General features: G+C 40.2%; 1 protein-coding gene across 1 annotated transcript in view; it reads right to left on the reverse strand.

Moving 5' to 3' along the window:
• ADAMTS12 (ADAM metallopeptidase with thrombospondin type 1 motif 12) overlaps positions 1–17,042 on the reverse strand; it is a 148,714-nt gene that overhangs the window by 49,751 nt on the left and 81,921 nt on the right. The window contains exons 7-12 of the mRNA XM_032675323.1: positions 16,549–16,698; positions 13,861–14,004; positions 13,056–13,200; positions 8,946–9,038; positions 8,565–8,710; positions 7,566–7,735 (exon numbers count right to left, since the gene is read on the reverse strand). Of these exons, the coding sequence (XP_032531214.1) occupies positions 7,566–7,735; positions 8,565–8,710; positions 8,946–9,038; positions 13,056–13,200; positions 13,861–14,004; positions 16,549–16,698 (848 nt within the window). The remainder of the gene's footprint in view (positions 1–7,565; positions 7,736–8,564; positions 8,711–8,945; positions 9,039–13,055; positions 13,201–13,860; positions 14,005–16,548; positions 16,699–17,042) is intronic.

Genomic DNA, 17,042 nt, shown 5'->3' on the forward strand with positions numbered 1-17,042 from the left:
AAGAATATTGATGGAAGTGGAGCTACAAAAGATTCTCAAGCAAGAACATAAAGTTTGTGACCCTTACCAGCCCTCAGCCCCTCTGTGAAAATGGCCAGCCATAATACCTATCCATCAGTTGTTTTGATAAGAGCCATCATGATAAAGGATACAAGTAATTTTACTTCTGTCTGGAGAAATCTTTTCCAGACCATGTGATTATCTGTATTGCTTTAGTGCTCTAAATTTAGTTTCACCTTGCCTACCTTCTCAATGCAGCATTTTTTAAACAGGAAGAAAAATACCCTTAAGACAAGAAGAATCTCAGAATTCCAGGTACTCTGTTACCTGCTCAGAATCACCCCTGACAGACACAGAAACTCATTTCAGCTTTTACATTGTTTGTAATGAAACATATAGAGCAGCAGTTTGATATCTGTACTTCCTCCCTAGTTGTGTGTTGATGCAACAAGCAATTTCATTTCAGAAATCACTAAGCAAGAAGCAGCGGACAGTACTGACTGCTCACACATTCCTATCATAACCATGATGCTATAAATATATAACTCAAAATCAGTTTGGCGAGAGAGATAACTCCCCTACTAAGTCAAAATAAAAAGTAAAAATAAATAACACACAAACTTTCAGACTTGCATAGGTTTTCTAGGGATTAAAGCTTCCCTGGTTTTCCTAATTGTAGTAACTGATCTGAAATAGATCCTACCCACAAATTTTGCATTGCTTTTCTTTCTATACATTTTCTGCTGAGCCCCACTGGAAATGAGAGAGTATTTCTCCCTCCACACAAACTTAGTTCTATCCAGTATTTATTTGATTTTTCATCTGCAGAAAGGCTGGTTAGGGGACCTAATTATACTAGCACTGTATTTGCCATTCATTTTCTAAAATTATTTACTTATCTATCGTTATTATTTATTATGGTTTAAGTCAGGGACCTTGGGTCTATTATTCCAGGACTATAAATAAACTGTATCAGAATCAGCCACTGTCCTCTAAAAGTCTGATGTTTTAAACCCAGAACAGATGCAGAAAGGACTTTCTTCTATTTTCAGAAAGCAAACTCACATACAAGGAAAACAAATACATTTCCTGAAATGTAAACAAATACATTTGCTGAAATGATGGAAGGCTGGCATTGAATTCAGACTATTTTTCTTATTTCAGTCCTGAAAAGTCTAAGCTGAGATGAATATGAGCACCACGGTTGTTCAGAAGGAGCTCATTAAAGCAGCTGGTTAAGTTTTAGTTACTTCAGGAATTACTAATTCATGCTGAGACTTTAACAAAAAGGCTGTCATCTTTGTAACTTTTAGGCCAAAATATACATAAATTCTTGCAATACAGCATATGCATGAAATACTAGATCCAATCTGTGAACACTCAGTAATGACCACGTTCACAAACTCCTTGTTCAAAGAAAGCACACCGAGTTCCTGTTTAAACAGAGATGATTTCTCCTTGCATAAAACCTACAGAATTTTACTCATCCTTCCACACCAAAGCAGAATCAAAACCACTTAGACTGCTCCGGCTTAGACTGTATTTATATCTAGAATAATATTAATTCCTCAAACCCTACAGGTAATTGCTCTTAACACTTAACCACCAATAGCTAGATTGGTGAAGACTTCTTAATGTGTAACCTGAAGTTCCCACCTACTGTTTTGGCTGTTTCTGCTTGTCATGGACAGGAAGAACTGCTGGATCTGTCTCTCTCTGTGGTTTCCTGTACTGTTTGAGTGGAGGGGATGGGAAGCTGAAATATGAAGTACAGTGACAGAAAACGATGTCAAATCCAAGTTTAAAAGCAGAGGAGCTACATTCAAACTGAGTTGGTAAGATCAGGGTGTCCAGCTTCGTGAAGTCAGTTAACAAGGTCACAGAACTGCTTGGATCTCAAGAGCTTCTTCCAGACTTGAGCACAACACTGCACAGAGACATGCAGTCTTGCTAGCCTATATCTCTACTACTCAGGGATGTGCCTGCTAAATAGTCTTTGAAATTTTCTCTGAGTAGCTGGCATTTAACTGTCTCCTTCTCCTTGTTTCCAGAGTAAAAGTTGCTTTTCTCAATCTATGTTTTTCTAATCACACAATCACAGCATGCTTTGGGTTGGAAGAGACCTTAAAGATCATCCATCCCTTCTGCCAAGGGACAACTTCCACTAGACCACATTGTTCAAGGTCCCATCCAATCTGGCCTTGAACAGGGATGTGGCATCCACAACTTCACCTGGCAACCTGTTCTGGTGCCTCACTACCCTCGCAGCCAAGATTTTCTTCCTTATTTATAATCTAAACCTGCCCTCTGTCAGTTTAAAGCCATTCCCTTTGTCCTATCTCTACGTCCTATGCTTGAAAAAAGTCCCTCAGTGACTTTTTGACTTCCACATTGCTCTCCTGTAAACCTCCTCCAGTTGGCTGTATCCTTCTGCCAGTACTTTGCTCCTATCTGGACATAAGATATCAGCTGAGGTGCTACCAACACTTAGCAGCCTAGAAAAATTCCATCTATTCTTTTACGTAGTGCCCACGTCCTTCACCAAGATTATACTGCTAACTTGACCACAGACAAGATCAATCCTCTAATACAAGGGAGGAACACAGATGTAATGGAATCCCAAGCCACAGAGCTCCCGTAAGTGCCCAGTGACTTATCTGTAATCAGAATGGACTGAGGAAGCAAGCCAGCAAAGCTGGCATGTGATTTTTTTTCCCCCTATCTATACTATAACAAAGTTCAGATTCACCATGTGCAAACAGAACAACATGAAGATCACTAGAAAGAAATGTATTTCCTTCCCAATTTAAATCTGTTTACCTCGCAGCTGACTCCCATGAGTTCCCATGCAAAAAGGATCCAGCTTAATCTGACTAAGAAGTATGTAATTAATGTGTCTGTCAGCAGAAGATAAGGCTTCAATGTTTTTCCCTCCTTCACAAGGAAGAAAAGAGGTGGGCCTCTTCTCTTCAAATCCTCACCTCTATGAGAACTCAGAATTAGATGCGGAAATCCAAATCAAAGAAAATTAGAAAAGACAATTACCAAACATGGACAAAATGGGGGGAAAGAAGCTCAGGTGAAGCTACTTGATCACTTTAATCAAGTTTGGAACTCCAAAAGAAACTACTTTTATTTTAAAACAGTGGCAGCAGAAACATTATTTCATGTTGTTAGCTCAGCCCCTGTGACTGTATGAGAACTGATCTTACTTGATACACAGACATATTTTGAAATAAATATGAAATTTAAAACAGTTTAATAACATAACCTCTATCTGACAGTATATTAAATGATCCTGGCACTGATTGAGAAAATAAAGGTGGTTACAGAATACTAAAGTTACATGATAATAAGGTTAGTCACATGATCTTGTACATGGAAGTTAAACCCTGAGAAGCTATCAGATTCATATAAATGGAATTTGTCAATGGTATGAAATAAACAAATGTGGGGTCAGCCTGATGGCAAGAGAAGTCTTGCCATCAGTCCCAAAGTCTGACTAAACTGACAGAATAGGGGCCTGGGTCATGAAAAAAATTCAGCAAATATCCTGCTTAGAGCTGCTGGATGGTTTAGTCACCCTTGAACTTGAAAGTCCTCATCAATTTAAGGCTCCCAGAGAAACTCAAAGGTTCCAGCTTGAGCACATATGTTTCTGCGGTCCAGAACAATTCCATAAAAGGACTATGCGAGTTTCCCAACAGGCATGAAGTCATTTAAAACAGAAAACTCTGAACTGGAACCTTAAACATAGGCAGACTAGGTAATAGCAAGATATAATTTACTGCTTCTCTGCCAGGCTGCTTGTTAAAGCTGTTTGTTGCATCGTTGTATACTAAATCATAAGCTATGCAAAAAAAGTCTTCGTCCTCTTGTGAAAGTACAATTTACACAACAGAAAAGACTATTTAGTTATGTGACATTTACTATAACTGCTTTACATAAGCTATGAAACTAAAGCCAGAAGATGGAGTTGTGACCATCCAGATAATTTACTGTTTTTTCCAGCAGGATGAAGGAACACAGAATGTCTAAAATGTCACAGAATGTCTAGCTCAGGAATTCATCTCCTCAGCTTGACACATCCACGCAAAATCTGTATGTGTACTCAGGCTTTAGGAAAGCTTACTTTTCTTTTCCCCTTATATCCTATGCGCAGCATGACAGGATTTAAAATGACTGACACTAAAACACAAGTTGTATGGGGTTTGCGTGGCAAGATTCTCGTAGTGGGGAGGGCTGCAGGGGAGGCTTCTGTGAGAAGCTGCCAGAAGCTTCCCCCACGTCTGACAGAGCCAATGCCAGACAGATACAAGATGGTCCTGCTGCTGGTCAAGGCCAAACCCACCAGTGAGGGTGGCAGCACTTCTGGGATCATGTATTTAAGAAAGGGAAAAAAACTGCTGCAGGAGAGAGGAGTGAGAATGTGTGAGAGGAATAGCTCTGCAGGCACCAAGGTCAGTGAAGCAGGAAGGGGAGAAGCTGCTCCAGGTGCCAGAGGGGAAGTTCCACAGTCCCCATTCCACATCCCACTACTCTGCTGTGGGGGAAGAGATAGACAAAATTAAGAGTCAAGTTAAGCCTGGGAAGAAGAGAGGAGTGGATGGAAGGTGTTTTAGAGTTTGTTTTTTATTTCTCATTACTATTCTCTGATTTGATTGGTAATACATTAAACTAATTTCCCCAAGTCGAGCCTGTTTTGTCCATGATGGTAACCAGAGAGTGATCTCTCCTTGCTCTTATCTTGACCACCAAGCCTTTTGTTATATTCTCTCTCCCCTGTCCAGCCTAGGAAGGGAGTGACACACTGGCTTTAGTGGGCATCTGGTGTCCAGCCAGGATTAACCCAGCAGAAAAGCCAAAACCTTCTTGGCAGCAAGCTAAAGTATTGACAGAATACTGTTAAAAATCTTTAATACTGGATTGCACAAGTAAAGGGAGAAAGTAAGGGAAGCTGGTATACACTGACAGTGTGTACTCACAACATCATGGACATTGTAAGTAAGTCTCAAAACCAGCTTGTTTTTGTGGGGGAAGTGTGCCCATAAGAACCACCCACCCTCAGCTATACAATGACGATGTCAGATGAAGGACCAGCACAGAATTTGTCCACTTCTCTGCTTAAGTGAGTGTTACTAGGAGAGCCTGACTGTCTGAGGAAGCCAGTATTATTTTAAGTTTAGAGTTTAGCAGGAAGAAAACACTTCAAATGCTGTTAATAGAGTGTAAGACTGAAAGTGCAAATATTAAGGACCTCATAATAATGGGGAAAACACATAGGCTGAAATTCTGTCTGCTGAGAAAATGGGTGAAAACAGCTGAAAAGCTTTTTAAGTCACAGAAAAAGATGTTTTCTTGGCCCTTGAAGGATTTTGCAAAGGATGTTCCAGATGAAATATATCAGACTCACCAGGAAGCATTTACTTTTAAAATGCTATGCCTTACAGTGGGCAGGAAGCATTTGTTTCATGATTCTTAATGCCCTCTAAAAACAGACCTTCTGCAATAAGTGCACGTGCAGAACTACCACTTCTGTAGCACTACCCAAGAGAGAACATGAACAAAGCCAAGGCTGTACACTGCAGTGGTACATCCTGATTAACAGAGGTCTGGAACCCTAATTTCAATGGCAGGTGACTGCAGAAAATGTTTTAAGAGTTTGGTTTTGGTCTCAACCTTAGGCTGTTATCATTTGCCAGTGTTCTAATGGGAGTCCTTCCAAAAAAAAAAAAGCTTTTTCTATCAACCATATTTTCTTCCATTGGAAATTTTCCTAGAAGTCTATCTGCTCTGGGTTCATCTGCAATTTTTTAGATGAAATTGAAACAGTAGCTGAAATCTAGGAAACCAATTCAAAACTCCCAATAACTGAAAATGCAATGAACATGCTGAAAAATACTATTGGCAAATGAAACTGGAACTTTAACCTTGATCTTCACTACCTTAACTGGCTTATTTTTTCATAAAAAATACACTGCTAGCAAGTTTGGTGATGATATGAAGCTGGGGAGAGTGACTGATACACCTGAAGGCTGTGCTGCCATTCAGTGGGACTTCTGTAGGCTGAAAAGCTGGCAGGAGAAAATTCTAATGAGGTTCAACAAGGGCAGGTGTAGAGTCCTGCACTTGGGTAGGAATAACCCCAAGTACCAGCACAGGCTGGGGTCTGCAGAGCAGCTCTGCAGAGAACGACCTGGGACTTCTGGTGGATGTGGCAAGTTGACCATGAGCCAGCAAGTGTGGCTTTGCTGCCAGGAGGGCCAGTGGTATTCTGGGGTGCACTGGGAAGAGTGTGGCCAGCAGATCAAGGGAGGTGATCCTCTCCTTCCTACTTGGCCCTAGTGAGGCCACATCTGGAGTACTGAGTCCAGTTCTCAGCTCCTCAGTACCAGAAAGACAAGGAACTACTGGAAAGAGTCCAGTGGAGGCCACAGAGATGATTAAGATTCTCAAGCATCTCTCTTACAAGGAGAGACTGCAGGAGCTGGGCCTGATTAGCCTAGAGAAGACCTAGAGGGGATCTCATTAATTCATGTAAGTATTTCAAAGGCAGGTGCCAAGAGCACAGTGTCAGACTCTTTTCAGTGGTGCCCAGCAACAGGACAAGGAGCAACGGCCAAAGAACTAAAACACAAGAAGTCTTACCTCAACCTCTTTAGGTTGAAGGTGGCACAGAACTGGAATAGGAATGGGAATAAGGAAGTAGGAATAGAAATAGAAAATAGGAATAAAAATAGGAATAGGAATGTCCAAGAGCATCTCTCCGGAGACATTCAAACCCCACTTGGAAGTGTTCCTGTGTAAGCTGCTCTAGTTAACCCTGCCTTGGCAGGGAGGTTGGACTGGATGAGCTCCAGAGGTCCCTTTCAACCCTAACAATTCTACTCTATCCAATGATTATCCAGTGATTCTACTGGATAATCTATACCTTACATTTATGCACACACCAAGAATCAAACTGCATATATAATATACTGCATATAATAACTATTATGCTTGTATTTCGTAACTAGCTGTTACAAAGCAATTTATAAGGCAGAGTCATCAACTCTGTCTCTACAATACACAGCAGCATGATACTGAACCTGTTGAGATATTACTTCTTCAATGTGGTGCCAGGTACACCTACCATGCAGATCTGAGTTTGGAAATAGTAAAGACACATTTGTGCAGTGGAACAGTTCTGCATATTGGGGACGGTGATGCCTGCAGGCCCAAACATGCAGCTCTACACTCCACTACCCCTTGTTCTGTGCTTGACACTGGAAAAGATGGGTTAGGCCTACCCAATGAGCACAGACATGATTTCGACAGCCTTTCTTAGTGCTCAGTTCTTCCCAGGAACTGGACTAGTTACAGCCATCATCACCAGAGCTCTGAAAAAACACCTACGTGTAGAGAACCACTGCCTTTGTGTACAAACAAAAAGCACAACTGCACACAGAGGCACACCAGATTTTTCTAATTAATTGAAAGACTTCTTGCCCTCAAAATGGTTTCTCATGGGTCTGTAACTTTGAATTTTTATATAAAACTTTACAAAAAAATTTGTAGCTTTGTACCTGTGTTATAAACGGGAACCCAGTGGTAGAATTCATTCTGGTAGGGAACTGTGTCAAATTCACTGCATTGCATCTGACGAAAGGTTGGCAAGTCTTTGGGACAGGGGCTGATGTTACACATGCGATAGCGTTTCCTTTCTCCAGTGCAGTAGTCTCCTCCAAACTGTGGTCTACAAAATGAACAATGAGATTGGGACCTCAGACTCTGTGTAAAAAAATAATTTTAAACGAAGAATATATTTCAGGTTCCAGTGGCACAACAACGTGAATCTGAATCCTTTACAGTATAGAGATACTGTTCACATGTTTAAGTACTCAAACATCTCATTATGGAGCCTCTATGTATCCCAAAGTAGTGTTTGGCAGTACCCGGCTGAGCTCACAATAAATTAACTTATCAAAGGGACCCCCCTAAAATCCCATACTTTCCAGAACATTTGACAGTTTGCTCAGAAAAGACAAATTATTTCTGCTGTTAGGCACCGTTTTAGTAATTTCTGAAAATGAGATGTAGAGTCATTAACTCAGATAAGTATCCGCTAATTCTGCCTTTCATGTTCTGTACCTGACAACTCACGTATCTGAAGCTCAAACAAAGCTGTTGACTAAAACAAAATATGAAAGATGAGTTCTCAGGGTCAGACTGATAGATATTGCTCTCAGCTGGTGCTTGAGGACATTTATTTATTCATTGCAGTACTAATAAAATAGTATTTATATAATTTCTGCAAAGCCTGAATGCTAAACAACAGGGTTCGGGGGGTTTGATTTTGTGTAGAAATAAGGTCCATGGAGGGTGAGGATTAAAGAACAAGATGACTATTGCAAAAGATGAGCCAGCTGACTTTCACAGAGGTATGCTTAACTGGGAAGGAGGTTTCATGGTCTGTGTTGGTGTGGCACCTGCCAGTAACAGTCTCATACAAAAGAGCTTACAGTGTCCTAAGTACCTGAAAGATGTTGAATAAACGGTAAGAAAAGACTGTGCACTCAGCTTACTCTGGGTTATCGCAGGGTCTCTCTGCGCTTTGAACTCCTGCCCCACATGTTCTTGTGCAATGGGACCAGGATGACCAAATCCCCCATCCGCCATGGATTACTTCAGGAGTCTTGCCTACTGTAATACACTCACCAGAGAAGCACCACTGAGGAGAGAAAAGAAAGCACAAGTAGCTTAAGATCATTATCACAGGAAATGTTACTGTGAATTATTCTTCACTTCATTTCTGAAGGTTATTTCAGTTCCATTCAAGTGGAAATGTGAATGGAGATGTCACAGGATGACCTTCTTTCACTCTGAACAATGGCAAAGCTATTCATGGCTCCTCAGCCGCCCTTTTGCAGGCAGCAAAGCTTGCCAGCAGCGTGGCTCACAGTCACCTTGTTTTCTCCACACCGAGTGCCATCCGCAGCTGCATCCAGTTTGGAGCGGCAGGAGCCTTTCACCGAGCACCAGAGTGTTTGGCAAAGGTTCTGAAAAAGAAAGAAAATGACAGCAATCTGAAGCAGAGCTGAACTCTTATGGCCAGGATTTTCAAAAGTCTCCTTCAGTTTTGTACAACTACTTACAAATCCTGGTAAGGGTTGTATTTCCAGAGGAAAACGTTTGGGGCTTTCCACAAGTTAGGACCCACCAAGGGTCCAAATTTAGGTACTTGTTATTACTGTACAAGGAGGGACTATTTGACAAATAAACAATGGTAAATACTATCAAGTGCATTCTCTGAGCTATGTAAGTACAAATATTCTCCTCATTGGCTGCTCAGCTCCCAGCTGCTCCCACCAATGGCTTAACAGACTTTGGCCACTACTTTTTATAGCTCAGGTGAACAGAAGATTGTACTTTTTCATTTGATGAGTACTAACAAATACAATGTTCAATTCTGCATTGCTGTCTGCCTGAAAACAGACAGCAAAATCAAAGAAGGTTACAGCAGCCAGCCAGGTAAGTACAAACAATATCATGTGTCCAAGTACAACAGCCAGCTAATATTAATGGAGGTCCCAAAACTAGATGAGGAAAAAGTGATCAGGTCTCTTAAAACATCAGCTAAGCAGATGACAGGGAAATTATCTTAAAAAAACCAGTCCAGGCTACCTGGCAGAGAAAAAAGCATAGTGGGCTGTGTAGAGTAAGGTCTCTGGTTAGTGGACATCGACATCTACATATTAAGCAACTCAGAAACTGGTGCCAGTTCTGTACAATTGATTGCCAGTAAAGCACAAGATTCCAGCTGCTGCTCCACATGCAGTGGTCAACTCCACAGAAGAGACAGAAACTCCTGAGTCAACAAAGCAAGCAGGGCAAGAAGCATTACATCTACCATATATCAAATCAGCTGCACTCAATCAGAACGATTCTCTAGAGAGTAAGGGTAGACAATGAGGGCTATTCCTCCCTCCTCAGTTCCCATGCATACCAGCTTCTCTCGTTTGACACACAGGAGCCCCCCATGTTTGGGAACTCTGGAATGATCAGGGGCTTTGTGTGAAAAACCACTTCCAAGCCAGAGAAACCAAGGCTCTCAGAGAGACTGTGCATTCCCAACTGAAACAACAGAAGAAAAAGCCCAGGGGCTCTGAGCCAGGTCTTGACTGAGGCGATTTGGACTGCAGAGTCCATCACTGGAAGAGGGAACAGAGCTGGCTGCATGAACCTGTGAAGCAGGGGCAGCTTTAAGTGTCATTAGAAAAAGGAGTTGATAAGAAGGATCCCATTAGCATCTCCCCTTGGGATTCTCAGAGCAAGTCAAATTTGGGAGCCAACATATAAACCGGGCACTTGCAAAAACGCAGCCCCAAAGAGCTAGCAGAAATGTTTGGCCAAGTGGGAATGCAAAACCTGGCTGCTCATTTCTGATTTGCTTCTATTTAAAATAGCTAAGTTTGGGCACAGTCTGCTTTCAGAGAGTTCCTTTTATTTACTTTCTCCACTGCGTGTTCACCCTGTTTATCTAGACCACCGAAAAAAAAGTTGATAGTCCAGAAAATCTCAAAGCACTCCAAATCTCCAGTTGAAATACGTCTGGGGCACTGAATCTTGGCTCTCTTAGCTGTTTTAAGGCAATGTACACAAGTCAAACTTTGTTTTGCAGTTCAAGGGTGGCATTACTAATTTTTTGTGAAGCCACTGTTGTCACGTTCTTAAGGTAGAGCTACTCAAGTGTTCCAGCTAATGAATTTTCTCTCATTATAAAATTCATCTTTTACTCTTGTATACAGAACATGTTTTGAGTTTTTAATGCATAAAGTGTACTCTTGCACTGTGCCTCAGATACCCAAGAAACTGGCACAGAAACTGAACACAATTTTCCACTGGCAGTTACTTTTTTATGAGGTGTACCCATAGACTTCAAAGTCAAGAGTTTACAGAGGAAATTCTTCAGCTTTGCAAGGATTTTTCCATATTGATCTCCATGTATCAGAGCTTCTGTCCATCTTTAAGAATACTGAAATAACAACAGTATGAGATAATGACCCATTTACTGTGTGCCTTTGGAAGTAACAGGCAGAAATTCATGACTACCATGGACTCACTGTAATGCAAGTGTTTTTTATTCATCAGCAGCATGAATATACACTTTACATCCAATCTATCAGATTACGGTCTGAATCCAAATAAACCTGGTGTCACAGAAGTCAGTGCAAGTTTTGGAGACAAACAGAGGATAATAAGATGAGGAATTTGAGTTCCTACAGACCACTCTATAGGAAGCCGTGGATCTAGCTATGACTTGGAAAATTCCTCCACCTAATATTTATTTTGTTTTTCTTTACCTTATTAGAAGGACATTATTTATGTACTTCAGGATGATGCTTAGGGAATTTTCCATGAACCTAAATGGTTTGTGGAAAACACTATCTGAATTATAAACATTATTTTTGCTAAGTGTAATCACTGACCCCTAGGGCATCTTCAGCTAAATGCAGATTCTTCTCTCAAAAAGAACGTGTGGATCAAATTCAGCGAGACATTAAATGTTATAAAACAAAAGTAGCCTTGTCAGTGAGCAAGATTAAGTGAATAGAGGAAAGGCAAAGAACAGTCAGACCTCATAGAAAAAAGGACAATACTGACGATTCAACATTCCAGGTAGACTGTACCTATTCACAATTCCATCTCTTGCCAGTGCAGCTGCCAGCAAAATACAAGCCTCTCAGTAAAATGCAAAATGAGATGATACCACTTAATTTTGTGACATATGTCTAGCTGTAAAATTGGTTAATCAGGAGATGTTGAATGTAAAGGCCTATTAGGTTCAAACCCAAGTAGAGACAGACTGAACCAATACTGCAAAATTACATCTTAATTTTCTATCTGTACCAACAGACAAATTACAGTAACTGAGGAAACTGGAATAGCAGGTAATGAAAGCAATCTTTCAATACCTGCTTCAGATTCAGTAGTTGCAGTTCAAGACTGGTAATCACGTTATCTATTAAGGTTGAAAAGATTAATCAGAAATAATTTCCCTAATAGAACGGTAGATGAAGATACACATAATTATCTGAATGGAATAAACAGTCAACATAAGTAGTCCTCAGTCCACAGCTGTGCTCATACCAGCACTGCTGAGAGCCAAAGCACCCCTTCTGCATCTAACAGGACGAGTAAGCTGGATGCTATCTCCAATATTTACTGCACATTGCTGCAAAATTTAGTGATCTCTTAGTTAGGCTAGCACTTGAAAACACTGTTTCTGAACTGTTCTATGTAGGAAAATGCTGTTACGGACCCAAAGAGCTCTGGACATGCCAGGTACAGGTAAAATAGCATACCACTGCACCTTAGCTAATATAACCTGTTACACTGCATTGGCTCCTAGATCTTGTGAGAGTTGCATTGCTGTGACTATACTGCTCTCTTGCATCTTCAAACAACACTGTTTTGCTATTCTGTGAGACAGACCCCAGGGTGGGTACATTGCAAACTATGCGTTTCTGCATAAAAAAACTAATGTTTGATGGGAAAATAAAGATTTTTCAAAATAAATATTTTTCACATGGGCTAAAATATTCTTTTGTTTTTAGACCATCAAAAGTGTGAAAAATCAGAGAGCACAACCCTGATTTCTTCAGAAAACTCTTCCTTGGAACGGAAGATTTGTTTCCAGAGTGATTTGGTCAGTTGGAAGCTGCAGAGTTGAAGAATTTTTTTTAAATGAGATTTAATCTGCATTGGTAATTTACAAAAGATCAGTATTATAAGTTTGAAAACAAAATTACTCCACTGCTAAAGGAGGCATTTAACAATTGATACGGTTCAGATTCAGTAGAGATGAAATACAAGGCAAAAAGTGCTTCAACTCACTTCCAGAATCTGCAGAGCAGAATTAAAACAGTGTTAGGCAATCCCAGCACATCTAGCCTATGAGATTCTGAACATGCTGCATTTGTAGTTAGCAGCTGAGGTTCACTGACTGCACTGCCATGCCACTCAAGAAACTTAAATTTTTATTAGGAAAATGAAGAAAAACATAGAGCACTTACGTCCACATCTTCACAGAAGGTAGCATTGGAACCATACTGAAGCTGGCATTGGTGGTGCACGTCATAAATCACTCCAGGAGCAATAACTGGGGACTTTAAAACTTCTTTTTGGGGGATATCATCCAGACAGAATCCCCACCCTCGGCTAAAAGCCAAAAACTGCATATTAAAAAAAAAACAACCCTACCACCACACTTTTATGACACTTCTGTACAGACTTTAAATATCTAACTCTTAAAGGTAATCTTGCTTATGGCCTTTGGAAATAATACTTCCAGATTCCAGCTAAGTTATGCTGGAGTGCTGCTAACAAATTAGTTACTTCATCTAGTAAGAGATGGTTTAGAAAGGCAAAATACAGCTTGTCAAAGTGAAAATATCATGAGATCATTATGGTTTGCAAAGTGGCTTCAGAGAACTCCATACATTCCAGTTAAAGTTATACCATACTGCTGCCCTTAAAAAGAACGAGTCATTGAAGCCAAGCACATGTCGTTGTGGCCAAAGGCAAAGTCTATAAAGTTTTGTCAAGTGCTGATGGAAAGGCTCCTTTCTTCCTGGTAACCGCAAAAAGCTGTAGATTGCACCAAACCTGAGCCAATATGACAGACTTGAGCTCACTTACAGACAACAGCACTATAACAGAACTTGTGCTATGCCTTCCATGGTAATTAACTCAAGCATACTAAACCGCTCCCCCACCCATTTATCAATATAATAGTACAAGATTTACTTTAAACTTCACATAAACATTTCATACTAAGTTGTATTCAATTCAGGCAAACGCTACCACCTGCTCACTCACTCTAGGAAACGTGTGATGTACTCCTTGCTGCACTGCGACCAGGTGAGTGGAGTAGGATCATATTGCAACTGTCGGGACATAATATATGGGCGTTTTCCAACAGGCTCACAGTCATTCTCTTTTCCATCGTGCTGGATTCCAAAACTGGAGATAAAAAACAACATCTAATCACTCCAGCTGATTGGTTCTACCACGACACCTAACTATGGGTTCCACGCTGTGTTTAAAAAGACACTTACATTGCTTCCTCCCCTGCTGAGCTGTAGATACCTGTTTGCTAAAAAAAAAATATACAGAGCTTATGACCCAAAACTATGAAAACTCTACACTCCCACAGTATATCAAACACATCTGTTACGCACAGCAACATTGTTCTGCACAAAAAAGAACAGACTGTCACAGACTTTACTCGGGTACCTTTAAGGGAGTGCAAACGCTAGTGCAAAGTAGGGCCAGGAGTCACAGTTTAAACCTAAAAGCTCTGTTACAGTTGCTACGGCTAAGACCACTTCCTAGCTCTTGGTGCAAACCTGCACAACTTTAACTAAAGGTCAGGCTTTGTTACATTCTGTCTTAGATTCTCTCATAATCATGTTTCTATTGCTTGTTTCCTTTTAAAACTCTTTTGATAGATTGCAACACAGATACTGTTTACAAAATTATTGAATGTTCAGTGAATTTCTCTCCAATCTCTACTCCGTCTTCCTGTTTAGCTTTCTCAACCTGTGTGCTACTAACAGATCTCCATAGCTGGTTCTCTCCAGCTTCTCTGACTTACTGAAAATTTTTTTTATTCAACAGCTTGTAGAAGTCCATAAACATAAAAAACTCTGGACGGGTTGTGACTATTCAACTATGCCTCTATGTCACCTCAGCATGAAGATAATCTGAAATAATAACATATGAAGATACTGATATTTGAAGACACTGACACCTACACTGTTAACAGCTGAAGGTGTCTAAGTCTTAAGAGCAGTGACAACTTTCTCAGGCTATGATTCAGTCACGAATCAGACAAAGTGAGTTCAAAACACTTAAGACTATGTTTCTGGAAAATGTAATCATACCATGACTCAAAAGTTCCAAAAGCAGAGCACAATTACAGTCAGAATCGACTCCAGTAATGAGTCAGAGACATAAAAGCAAGTATGTCCTCCTGCTAACAGGATCTTTTCCATGAACAGCGTCTGCTGAATCAGGAGGCTGCAAACATCTAGAGGGACAGTGCAGTGAAGAGTTGAGTTCTCGTATTCATTTAAGAAATGTGCATATCTGTCTTCTCATTTTTTGTTCATCTCTTCTTACAGACTTCATCCATACTGAACTTTTCAGTGTATGAACTCTAACCTAGCTTGAGGTAACAACAAAACAAGGTAACAACAAAACCTACGGTATTCCATATCATTTATGGAGACAATCCTTAAACCCTGCACTGCTCCTGCAAGGGCAAGTATGGCCGTGCTCAGTCTCACAGCATCCAAAGGACAGAGAGTTACCAGCCACCCAGGCTAGACCGGGAGAAAGTCACACATGGTTCTATGGGGAAAAAGTGTCTTCAGATTACTATTGCTAATGAAAAAAGCTCACTGTCAGCAGCAGGCTGTGGGGACCAAGTAACTAAGCCCACAGCACCCAGATCAAATTGCAGTGATTTCAGCGTTATTTACCTATATTATTTCCTTTCTGGCAATGGAAAGGTTGAATAAAGAAAGGCCAGTTAATGGGTGACAGGGTCATTACCATCATCATAATTATTACATCCTATCAGGAAATACAGAACTTCATCCTTATTGGTGGCTGCGTGCACAATGAAATTAATGTGACTGTAGATACAGCAATGAACATGTGACCTGGCCAAGCAACACAATTCAGTTGAAAAGCAGAGGCATTACAGTCAAACCAGGATACCCATGAGATAATGCTATTCCCCCAGGAAAACAGCTGTGTCAAAACAGATTCAAAAATCAAAATTTTTTCAGATGAGCTAATAAGCCAACTAACCAACCAAAACACCCCCAGAAATTCAAAATTTTGAGAAATCCAGTTCAAGCAAAAGTACCCAATCATAAAAAATAGTTTAACCATGTGTGAAACTAAATGTCCAGGAATTTCAGTTACCTTAACCTAAGTGTACCTAAAATAGCAATATTACCATACAGAAGATATCGCTTATTAAGAAATGCCAAAAAGCAACTTCATTAGTTCATCAGAAAGGAGAAAAAAATACTAAATATAAGATTTAATATACGAATTCGACTACTTGAGTTAAAAATGTTTTCTAGCTAATCTGCAGTATTGAAATACCTTGACATAATGAAACAGGTGTGTTTTCTGTAAATGTTTTGGATTGATCTGGAGATCATCTAAAGTAATAGCGTGGAAATTGAGCTATGTTTGGAAAAATGAGCATGATTAAATCATGCTTTTTTGTAGCTTATTTATTTCATCCTGATGTACTGCCCTAACAGACACTGTTAAAAGCAGCAGACTGAATAGTTGCTTATGTAAATACAGGTCCAAGGCTTAAGAATTTCTTTCTTATTCCTTTGCTTTGAAAAAACCAACATAGTTTTGACTTTATTAATAGAAACATTAACCCACTTCTTGTTTTGTTTCTATCTGGCAATTTGAGTATTAACATGCAAATACTAAGCTCAGATAGGTCCCCCCCTTCACTGTCTGCTATACCTGTGTCCAAGTTCATGAGCAATAGTGAAAGCCAACGGAAGGCCAGAATCTTCATTGATGTTGCAGCTTCTGTGAGGTTGACACATGCCTGACAGGTGAGACAAACCTAAGGTTTCACATGGACGATTCATGCCAGCACAAATGTCCTTTCTAGAATCACAAAAGAGATGTGTCATTTAAAGTGCTTAAAACCAACCGTGGAGTGTCACTGTCATTGGGTGACAAGTCTCCACCTTGTAATGTATCGGTGCAAATTCGCATTTTAAGCAGAGGGTAGTGATAACATTTTACAAACATATATGCAACAACATACACTTGCTCTATTACTATTATTATACTGCTACAATTTGTAGCCAATTGTAGTGTCTAAATACATACTTACTGTCAACCCACATAAGAAGTTTTAGAATCTCCAACTCTAACAGGATTTTGAAGTACTGTTTATTAAAGTCATCATACCTCAGGTTCATTCAAGTGAACTGTTTGAAGCCTTT

The sequence above is a fragment of the Chiroxiphia lanceolata genome, chromosome Z (assembly GCF_009829145.1).
Source record: "Chiroxiphia lanceolata isolate bChiLan1 chromosome Z, bChiLan1.pri, whole genome shotgun sequence".
NCBI classification, from domain to species: Eukaryota; Metazoa; Chordata; class Aves; order Passeriformes; family Pipridae; genus Chiroxiphia; species Chiroxiphia lanceolata.